The sequence below is a fragment of the Actinia tenebrosa genome, unplaced genomic scaffold (assembly GCF_029948245.1).
Source record: "Actinia tenebrosa isolate PJP-AT-01 unplaced genomic scaffold, QUT_ActTen_1.0 PGA_scaffold10__47_contigs__length_13832649, whole genome shotgun sequence".
Taxonomy (NCBI): Eukaryota; Metazoa; Cnidaria; class Anthozoa; order Actiniaria; family Actiniidae; genus Actinia; species Actinia tenebrosa.
Window position 1 is genome coordinate 10,726,386 of NW_028292570.1, and position 11,561 is coordinate 10,737,946.

General features: G+C 37.6%; 1 protein-coding gene across 1 annotated transcript; it reads left to right on the plus strand.

The window, feature by feature from the left end:
* Positions 1-1,230: 1,230 nt before the first annotated feature.
* Positions 1,231-4,856, plus strand: LOC116286836 (uncharacterized). The gene is made up of 4 exons (XM_089026378.1): positions 1,231-1,521; positions 2,172-2,184; positions 3,749-3,921; positions 4,023-4,856. The coding sequence occupies exons 1-4, from the start codon at positions 1,231-1,233 to the stop codon at positions 4,170-4,172; spliced, it is 627 nt and encodes a 208-aa protein (XP_088882504.1). The 3' UTR covers positions 4,173-4,856.
* Positions 4,857-11,561: the final 6,705 nt, after the last annotated feature.

Below are 11,561 nucleotides of genomic sequence, written 5' to 3' on the forward strand. Positions count from 1 at the left end.
TTTTCCACTTTTGTAGCCGCAACTTGCAGACTCTTGACGTCTGATGGTAAGAATTCTTCATGGATGTACACCGGTGGATGTACACTGGAGGAGATTATCATGTTCTGTATCATCACTATCATCACTGCTATTAGCATTGTCATCATTCTCTTTTTGGCTTGACGCAGACACTGCCATTTCCTCCATATTCTCCATAACTTCGACAAAAGGAGAGGCAGTACTATAGAAAGAATGTTAAGAGGAAGTTAATTTTAAACAAAATATGGTTAGGGCATAACCTTTGGTAGGAGTTTTGCGAGGGCCAGACTACATCCATGTTTACTGACTAAGAACGTTCATCAGTATGCCAACTATTTCCACAAAAGCCTTTGCCACATCCTTTAGGTCATTAGATTTGTGGTTGGCAAATGAATAAATGTAGCTTGTAAAGTACGTACGTTTTTGTAACTTATATTTTATATTTATATCGCATTTCAAAATTTGGAGCAGTGACAAAACATTCGCCGAAGTCACATACATGCACTGCAGATGAAAATTGAAGATGTTATAACTTACTCGATGTTGAAGTTGTCCACATATTCGGGAAACTTTTTTCGTCTTATTTCGACAAAACTCTCAACGTACCCCGCAGCGCCAGTACTTGGAAAAACGCCACGTCTCCATGCGATCTGTTTCCTCAATATATTTTTGCTTCTTCACAATAAGCATACTCAGCACTTCAGGATAGCCCTTTTCCTTTATTCTTCCCCTGTCTTTGAGAGTCTTGAGTCTAGAAGAAATCAAGGTCAAAAGCTTTGGAGTCGGAGCACATGCCGCTTCCCAGCTTCCAAACCTGGCAGGCGCAAATTGATTGAACAACTCAAGTGTTTCTGGTTTAGAACACTGGAGAAGGCGACCAAAGCCATTATTATTTTTTTTTCTTACCTCCGAAAGTGTGAATCAAAACAAGCTTCAGTACAAATGGTAGCCATTTAGTCAAGATTCCAGTTAGAGGCTTGTCAGCATGACGTGTAGTCAGGCATAACAATAGTCTTTTCCCCTAGGGAAACTGATGGTGCAAAGACTTGATACGTGAGATTTGGAACTACACGTACCGCTAACACTACCGTTCTTTCTAACGAAACTAACCTGTGTTTTGGAGTACCACAAGGTTCTGTACTTTGGCCTGTATTGTTCTCTCTACATGTTGCTCCAATAGAAGATATTATTTTTTCACATAACTTACAACCCATGCTTTATGAAGACGACACGCAGATCTGTCTTACATCGGGAAACGAACATGGAGTCACTGTAGACAAGATCGAAAATTGTATCAAGCACATCATAGGATGGTGCTCCAACAACTTCTTGCTATGCAACACAGATAAGACGAAGGTGATCCACTTTTCGTCTAAATTCAGCAGCGCTGAACCCATCCACGTGGTTAACATTGGAGCTGATGCTGTACAGTTAAAACCTGAGGTGTGTAATCTGGGTATCATGTTGGACAAACATCTGGTCATGACTAAGCAAATTAATGATGTATGTAAATCGTCCTATCTTTCACTACGTAACCTTGGAAAAATCAGGAACTATCTAGATCAAACTGCCACTGAAAAACTAGTTCATGCTTTGTGTGCTCCAAAATTGATTTTTGTAATAGCCTCCTTTTTGGTATTCCAATAAAGCAACTTTACAAATTGCAACGTATATTAAATGCAGCTGCTCGCATTACCATCAGAGCAAAGAAATTTCAACACATAACACCTATATTCAATCGTCTTCATTGGTAGAACGTTGCCAAAAGAATTGAATTTAAGTTTTTAACGGTCACATACAAAGCTATAAACGGTATCGCTCCATTCTATATAAGTGATATTCCCAAAATACACCAACCTACTCGTAAGCTAAGGAGTGCCACACGAGGAGTAATTTTAAAACTCTCTCCATATCTTACTAAGTCATATGGCGCGCGTAGCTTTGCCGTAGCAGCGCCCAGACTATGGAACCTTTTACCACCAGATATGAAAACATCGCAGTCTTTGGAAATGTTCTAGAGAAAACTAAAAACATATTTGTTCAATTTGTAACTTTAATCTATTTTTTCACTTAACATTTCATCGTAATATTTCTAAAGCGCATTGAGAATCTATAATGCGCTACATAAGAACATATTTTTTATTATTACCCAGGAGAGCAAACAAGGTACAGAATCTTGAAACTCCTGGATTACCTGCCAGAGTTGGCATCCCTGATATATTTGTGAAAGGTGTATTTATATGGGGGAAAATGTTCACTTGGTGTTGAAACAATCGTAATTTGAATGTGGAGCAAATGTGGAGAAGCACAAACATACATATATACATACTCTCAACAATATTCACTTTGAAATTGTTTGATCTCTCAATTCTTTTTGTATTTTTATATTCTGTTTATAAAATATGTTATGATTCAGTTAATTGTACTTACCATTTGCTTTTTTATCTGCTTTGGACCATGGAATTTTTACCTCTAATCGGTGGGGCAATTTACCAGAGTCAGCTGCAAATTAAAGGTGCGATAGAGTATTTAAACATTTTGAGAAGCCTTCAGGTATTATGTCAGTAATTTATGAACATTGCACAACTTGCGTCACTAGATACATCTAAACCTGGGGGGTAGGGGGACTCCATTTGTCCAAGCGATAGGGGTGATCTGTGAACGTTTTAATTAGGTAATCATTTTAGGGTCATTTCTTATATCTATTTTTATTGAACATGAACAGAAGAAAAAGCATGAACAGAAGAAATTCTCTTTTCACTGATAGCCTTACAATATTCCAGTAGTTCCCATGTACCATTTTGGTGTCAACCTCTGTGTTCTAAATTTTTGAAAATCATTATTATGTACCTGAGAAGTTGTGAGGCAATTTAATATGCATCATCTTCAAGCGCAGAGGTTCATCCCCTCTCAAGAAGATGGCAAAAGAAAAAAGTGTGACAGTCCACAGCCATAAGCCACGCAAACCCTGGAGACATAAGTGTGTGAAAATTACAGTTGATTATTAAATTACTAATATTAAATAAGGACAAAAATTCATAATATTAAATTTTTAAGTTTATAATAGTTATAGAGGTTTTTCATGTGACATCATGGCAGTCATGCTTTAAAAAACATGCATTGTTTCCTGCTCTCAAACATAGCTGCCGTGAAAAACATCTATAATATGATGCATGCAAGTGCATGCTATAAACACTTTTAGAATCTTCATAATTGGGTAACTCAACTGTCTTCATGCAGTAATAGTCCATTTCACGGTTACCTGAACACCATTTTGGATTTGCATGAAAGCGAGGCTGACCTTGGGTCGTCTGGAAAGGCTTGAAAAGTTTGTACAGTAGTTCCGGTGACTCTTAAGTAAAAATGAGCTCAAGACGTCTGAAAAAACGAGAGAAAAAGCGTAGGTGCGCAATGTCGGTGCTGCCTATGGCTGTACGAACGCTTTTTATGAGAACCCAGACTTGAATTTTTTCTTTTTCCCGAGTGACAAATCAAAGCGAAATCGATGGTGTAATCTTATAAAGAGACGGCACGCCATGATGGTTTCTATATCACGAGGTGAACAGTGGTTTGCAGTAGTCATTTTTCGGAAAAAGACATTGATAAAACATTAACTGGGATCAAGAAACTGAAAAGAGGTAAGCTTAAAGGTAAACTTTTTTCATGCTGTTTTAAGCAAACCGGATCAAGCAAAAGATTTATTATTGTTTTTGAAATCTACATCATGCAGACGCGGAACCATCACTTGGTCATCAATGGAGTAAACCTAAAGATACCAACAAAAGAGCACTTCCTAAATCAAGAAAAGTTGAGACACTGGACAAAAGAAATGAAGATATTGTAACTAGTTGTGATATCGAAGAGGATGTTGCAGTTCCAGTGGAAAACATCGATAATATGGAGGTAAATGTGTTATGGCAAAGTAACTTACATCTCAATAAATTTTACATACTTGGCTTTGTGAGCTTTGGAGATTAATAACTATTGTTCCAATTTACCTTTAGGGCTACCAAGAAAACTCTCAGGATGATCTTATAAAAGAGCTGAGGATGCAAGTAGATGGACTTCAGAAACAAGTACAGTCATTAAACGATGAATGTCAGTATCACAAGAGCAAATATTTTCTCTCAATTACACCATTGATTTCGTTTTGATTTGTCACTCGGGAAAGAGAATAAATTCAAGTCTGGGTTCTTATAAAAAGCGTTCGTACAACAATAGGCAGCACATTGCGGACCTACGCTTTTTCTTTCGTTTTTCAAACGTTTCGAGCTCATTTTTACTTGAACAGTCACCGGAACTACCGTATAAACGTTTCAAGCCTTTCAAGACGACTCAAGGTCAGCCTTGCTTTCATGCAAATCCAAGATGGCGTCCAGGTAACCGTGAAATGGACTATTGCGCATTCTGTCCATCAGCTGCAGAGCAAAAGAAGGTGCATTTTTTGGTTCATATGGAACCGTCCCTCACTTTGTGTCCGAGGTTGAGTGTCGAGCTGGCCTTTTTATTAGCTGCTTTATAGTTTGCTTGACAGATAAATAATGTAGAAAATCATATTACTTAATTAAGTGAGCATGTGCTTTGCATAAGTAAGTAATATAAACAAAAGAAATAATGTACAAGATTGACAGAAGATTAACCATTGATAATGCCCTTGTATGGGTAGGTAAGCTAATAGATTGTTTGCCTCATAGAATTATAAAATTAACCTAACATTTAGGGTACAAACGCTAGATTGCAAATATTATTCCATGAAATAGCTAACTAACTAAATAACACTAATTTCTGCAAAATCCTTTGTCTTCTATTGTTTAAGTAGTGCTATTTATCACTTATTAGTTACCCCTTTTAAACAGGTTTAGTGTTAATAGAACTCTACTGCACTATCTTATTAAAGAAATCGAAAACGCAGTTTGTGTGCAGTTATAAAGCAAGGGTTGTTGGCCGAACACGAGAGAAGTGTTAGGAGAAATACGCTTATATAGATGGAAAATAATTACAAATAATTTCGATGGTTTGACCATACGGGCCCCGAGTGCCCATACGCATCAAACCAGTGCCTAAATGGAGCAGCATGGCCTTTAACTACTGGAAGCTAGAAGCCTTTGCATTTAAGAGTACCAAGCTTCTTCCCCTTGGTTTCACCCAACATTTCTAAAATGAATATAACATTGTTTAGACGGGAAGAAAATGACTATGCGTGACAATTTATGCGGGAGATAGACTGGGTACGAAACCTTTGACATTAGCACACGGCGGGACCCGCGTTCATATTTAATGATTTCTGCAGTCCCGCTTTAAGTGAAGTATAATAAAGCATTTTTTTACATAAAAGGGTATAACTCACAGTTAACGAGCCAACAGCAATTGGTAATATTACAATGATACCCTACGAACACAAAAAATATTTACCAAAAATCTTTTCAACGATAGAATCCGATACACGTGTTATGGAACAAAAGGACCAGAGACCATAACATAAACATAACCCGCGATTGACCCCACTTATCTTTTGTTATTTAAGCAATAGAAAACTTTTTCCGTGTTTACATAGCCTGATAGCAACACGAGGGGAGGTTGGGAGAATTCGAGACGGTTATACAAACCCGAGACGTAGTCGAGGGTTTGCATAACTGTCGAGAATTCTCCCAACCCCCCGAGTGTTGCTATCAGGCTATGTAAACACAGAGAAAAAAGTTTTCTATTGCTTTTATAAAATAAATACTAACGGAAAACATTACCACTTGCAAGAAAATAAATCTTTATTTGAATTTGATTCTCATTTCAAAATACAAATTCTCCATACATCACGAACTTCGATCGTTAGCCAATCAAATTTTGTGTAATAAACGACGAGGAGGCAAATGTGAAGCGAGAAAGAATCGCTAGCTATTTTAAACATTTATCATTCTAAAACTTTAAAACAAATACAAAGAAATGTCCAAAGATTGAATAGAAATCTTAATAAAAGATTTCAGAATTGATTATCTTTACGAAAGTGATCAAAAGTGGATAACAAGTGTCACTGTGAATGGAATTCTCGGTTGAAAGAAACGTGGTTTTGCTCAATTTGACAGCGAGAAAACATGGCAGCGAAGTTGATTGTTTCGTCTTGCCTCGAGAAGATATTTTGTGGAGCTGAAGAGCTATCGCTGGAAAACGTTTGAAGCTGCTGACTGTTTCCTTGAAATACTTGTATTCTTTATCGGGCGGTGCATTTAAATCATGAGAAAGCACGTCGCTGAACAACCGAAGCTGTCCTGACGGAGGACGTGTGTTGTAGCTCCTGAGGGAATTCTCTTTGCGGTGACCAACGAGAGATTGTCATGATATTACGATCAGAAAGACCTGCATGAGACCATAGGGTTATGCCTGTGGCCCTGACACAAGTCAAAATTTGGAACTTCGTCTTCAAAATACATTTTTGGGGGCGTTTTTTTCCTCGAAAGAAACTGTAAATTTTTAATTTTTGAACTTGTACCGGGAAAACACGAAAGTTGTGACGTCACAACTGTGTTTACATACCCTCATGCAAACATGGCTATCAACCAATCACAGCGTGCGTACTATTTAATTTATTTTATAAAATATAATATCATTACTTACGCATGAATGTTTAAATTGTTGCGGCCAAAAAGGGTCTTTTGTTTGCCCCAAAAAGAACAGCATTGTCTCCGTTGCAGGCAGCAAACTGTTCGAGAGCAATAAGCCGCAACTCGTAAGTCGAGCAGTCGAGCAGTCTTTTCATCTAGAGCTTCTGCTCTATTCTTCGCGGCCAGTCTTGCTCCCACAACTAAATTTGGGCCTATTAGCCCAGTGATGTCTACATCGTTGCAGCAGCTATTGACAAATCGCAATACATTTTTGCTTCTGCCCTTATAATTCTTTTATGTTGTCATCGTGAAATTTTTTAAACGTGTGCCGAATGATTGAGCCAGCTTGACACCGACCGGATAGGAAGCTATTTTTTAATGACGTGACAACTACATGACAACTACATGAATTTATTGACCACACAATGATAAATGCTGAAGATTTCAGTAAAGAATAAGAAGAATTTGCATTTGTGACCCTATTTGCGAAAACCAGGCTTAAGAAAATTTGCGTTAAAATGCATTTCAATGCATTCTGAACGAATTGCAGTGCATTGAGAACTGGTATTCAATGCGTTCCAACGATCTGATAAAACGTTGAAGTGAATGAGCGAATATTAATCAATGCGTTGAAAATGCTCTACAGCAATCTGATAAAACAGGAATGTTCATAATGCGTTGCCAACGTTCGCCAACGATCTAAAAGAATGTTGAAATGCATTTGGAATACTTGCCTCGACGCATTAGGGATGTTCTAATAATGTTTTCGAAATGCATTGGAAACGTCCACCAACGATCTAACAGAACGTTCAAATGCATTGGAAACTTTCCTGAATGTTTTTTGATGCATTGTCATTACATTGAAAGTCAATTATTATATTAATTTTACTGAACTCTTACAGTAACAAGATACACTAATTTCAATAAAGTTAGTCACCTGAAAAGCTACAAAGCTGAGACCGACAAGGATTATGGGTAGATACATTTTACATGTTTCAACCGCTTGATAACTGTTGATGGACTTGAGATCTTCTACCAGCTACAAGTTAACCTCCTTTGATCATCCTCAACTGCTGCAGTATGGTCAAAAGCTTTTACTTGTTGGATATAAAATATTTCCCATGATTCTCAGCGATCACAGCTTTCTAGGTTTTTGGTGACTAACTTTATTGAAATAAGTATAGCTATGCTGACTGAAATCTTCAGAAACCTATTCATAATCACTTAACAGATTTTGTGGAGTATTTGCCGCTTGATAAGTAACACTACTATCGTCACCATCGTGGTATTTTGGCGTTCTTGGTGGTCTTGTGCTATGTTTCGGTACTCAAATATTTCCTAAAAAATGTATGTGAGCTTATTGCAAAGGTCCGAATACACATAATCCTTGTAAGCATTCAAGGAATTACAACAAGAGTTGCGGTGGTTCAGTGTGTTTACGAGAAGCTTTCTTAGGTACTAGCTTGCTAAAATGGGTGTTATTTTGATAGACTTTCAAAGTAAAGCGCAATATGCATGCTGCAATATTTTTCCGCACCTATTTACTTCTCGAATGTTGACTTGTCACTGCGGTCTTATACGAGCAAAACGGCGCCTAAACTACTTCTTCGAGACATGTTTGGCATTATGTTACTCTTATCACAATAGAAACGATTAATACAGAAAGCGTATGTAATTTGTGGTGTTAGGAGCGCTAATAACGCCAGTTGTTTGTAAACACTTATCCATGAAGTAGGTCAAGTAGCATGGAGTTCTCTCGAAGTGAACATGGCTTATTCCTTTGATACAAAAGTTTTTTACTATTTAATTTCGCATTGCGCTGAACTATGGACATAAAACCAAGTGAAACTTATTCAAAAAGCAGTTAAGGATTGACAAAAATTTTTTTTACCCAGAGCAAGTACTAGCAAGGGTGTGTAGCTAGTGATATTAATAGACAGGCAATAGAACGGGATATCGTGACCCGCAAAAGTATTTCACAAGTATAAGCGCAAATGCTGGCGAGTAGTTTATTATTTTATTGTAAATAAGTTTACAATTTTCAAATATTCTGAAATTTATTGTCAGTTTAACCAAAGTATTAAAATACCCACCAAAATGTTGGAAGGCCGCGTGACAAAGTTTTTTGTACAACTGATGTATATCTAAAGGCCTGTCACATGCACAAACTTACCGCCTATAAAAGAACTTAGACCGATGTAGATGACCACGCTTGGCGGCTTCGTTTGAAATTCCTAATCTAGGCGCCAACTGTGACCAAAACTCCTTCAAATCAAATTATTTTTAAAAATAAGTAAAAAATGATAAAGATTTTTAGCGATGTGGTTAGAAAGTGAATAGCTTTTTAAAAATATTTCACAATTACTAATGATAGCATGTCCAAAACCAATTTTTAACTTAATTTGTCTTGTGAAATCGGAGTTTTAATCGGAGATTTGAAATGTAAAATGATATGGAGTCCTGAAAACTACATTGAATCGATTTGAATTCCCAAGTTTACCGGGTCACGCGTGATTTAGATGTAAACATTGATCAAGAATACTTTTAATCATCATCCAAACTAGGCTCAGCATCCCTCTGCCAGACTTGTTCTACATCTTCTAATCCCTGATCTACTGTGGGCATTTCCTTCGCAGAACTGTCTTTTCGCTTAAATCTAACCTCGCGGCACTTTGCGTTGACGGTGTTACGAAAGGTCTTATCGCTGGGACTGAGACCACTTTCAGGATATACTGCGAATGCTAGGCCTGTGGATTGAAAAGGAAAAATATTTAGGATAATTGAAGTATGTTTTACTTTGACTTGAGTCAACCTACCCAAACTATGTGTATTATGTCGTAAATGTTTAGGTATAGAAAAAAATACTTAGCCTGAACATCAGTTGCCTTCTCTGGGTAGTGTCGTTTCTTGTTCCGACACATTGTGAAGGAGACTGCTGTTATTCAGCCTTAAAAGTACACTAGTAATGGTGAACGACATACGTTTGACAAGTTCGGATTTCCCACTGTCTAGCCGTCTTTTGTTCCGTTTTCCCTCCAGGTTCGATGACGCCATTTCTTCGGCAGTGAAAACCGCTTCCATACAATCCCTTACTGAACGGTCCCCTACCACAGGAGTCGTCCCTGGCCTTTTTTATTCTCTCTGCCTGCGACGAAGGTAAATCGGAAAGAAGTGGAGAAATAGATGCTCATGGATGTGTTAATCATGTCCCCAGGCGGAATAGGAACATAGTTCGACGTATATGTGTGTGGCAGGATGGATGACGATTGCTTTAGTTGGTTTGTTTGCAGGTCCGATGGAAAGCTGGTCATTCCTGTGTCAAGGGTCAAAAGCTTGGAGTGAACACTGTTCAACTTGTTTTCCATTCCAACTATACTGGCGGTTATGCTGTTCATGCATCCGAGAAAGTTGCTATTCATCAAGTCGACGGCCTAAAAAGAAGTTCACAAAGTTAACACAAATCAGTACAAATCAACACAAAGACATCCCCCTAAAATTTAAAATGTCCTTTAATTAAATTAACATGTACCTCTTTAATCTGTGGTAGCATATCGAAACCAATTGGTAGAGTGCACTCTCTTCTTTTTTCCGCTGTCTCAAGCAATCGCTCCAATTCTTTTTTTTTCTGCCTTCAACTGTTTTATATCATGGTGGTGTTCAGATTCTAATTTCTTACTGGCCCAAAATTCATCTAGTTGCTTTACTTCTAACGTAGCTTTCTCAGTCTTTAGAGCCTCCAGTTGTTCCTTCAACTCTCTATTTCCTTTTTCCAATTTCTTTTGTAACGTGAAGTGTCGATCTTCTCTGTCATCAGTTTTGTCAATCTGTTGCTGCTGCTCTTTCTTCTGCTTGCTTGTACGTTTCTCGTCGCCACTGCTAAGATTGAGATTTCTTCTGGCCAAATAACCTTCGTAAATGCTGGCTTCTGTTGTAGGCTTTTGAGGTCTGGCAGTCTTCTTGAAGTTTCCGAAAGCAGGTCATCCTCGTCCTCAGTCTCTGTGACCAACTTTACTAGAAATTGTGTAAAATAAAAATAAAAAATCAAATAGTAAGCCAATGATAAAGAATGAACATCTAAATCAACCCAGTATTAATTGATTTGAATAAGCATGTAAGCATACCTGGATTTTCTACGACTCCCCATGAAGTACATATTTCTGCGGGGCTCCACTTTCTGTTGAAAAGGACCTTTACACTCTGACCAGTTTTTAACGAACCTTCTTTTGGGTCAATTGTTTTACGTGGGACTGTCTGCTGGCAATTGTACCACCGACCTGTGGTTTTCCATCTGATTAGAACACTACTACACTTCTTAGGAGGCATAATGTCTTTATTAAATTCTGCTGCTGATCGTCTGTGTATGTATCGGGGAAAACAAATTGTAACTTAACAATCCAATGCACACTCAATTTAAAGTGTTGTCATTGCGTGAGGACCGTTATGTGCGTGTCATTTTCTGTTTTGTTTTGGTTTTATTTTGAATGATAGCATCTCTGTACGCAAAAATGGAGGAACATTCTCAAAATATTCCACGAAAGTCATGCAAGAATGCAGTTTACTAGATCAGAAAACACAGATAAGTACAGTCACGAAATGACTGTACCTTCCTGGGGATTTAACCCACGATTGCCATGCAAGCCTCTGATATTCTATACATTAAAAATGGAAGAACACTTTAAATGGCAGTCCCGTCTCTAAACATTTCATCGTTACTTACCAATATCGGGGGGACGTAAAAGAACCACTGAGGACGTAATAAAACCCTGGCAGTGACCACCCTCAGTACCTACATCTCATACTAACGACCTCTCTTCATGTATCAATGTAAAACGCCTTTGAACATTATTCACATGGAAAAGTGAGCTAAATAAATCAATTAGCATTATCATTATTATCATTATCATTAGAAATACTTAATTCCTTTAGCAATTTTTTATATAAAAATAAAAA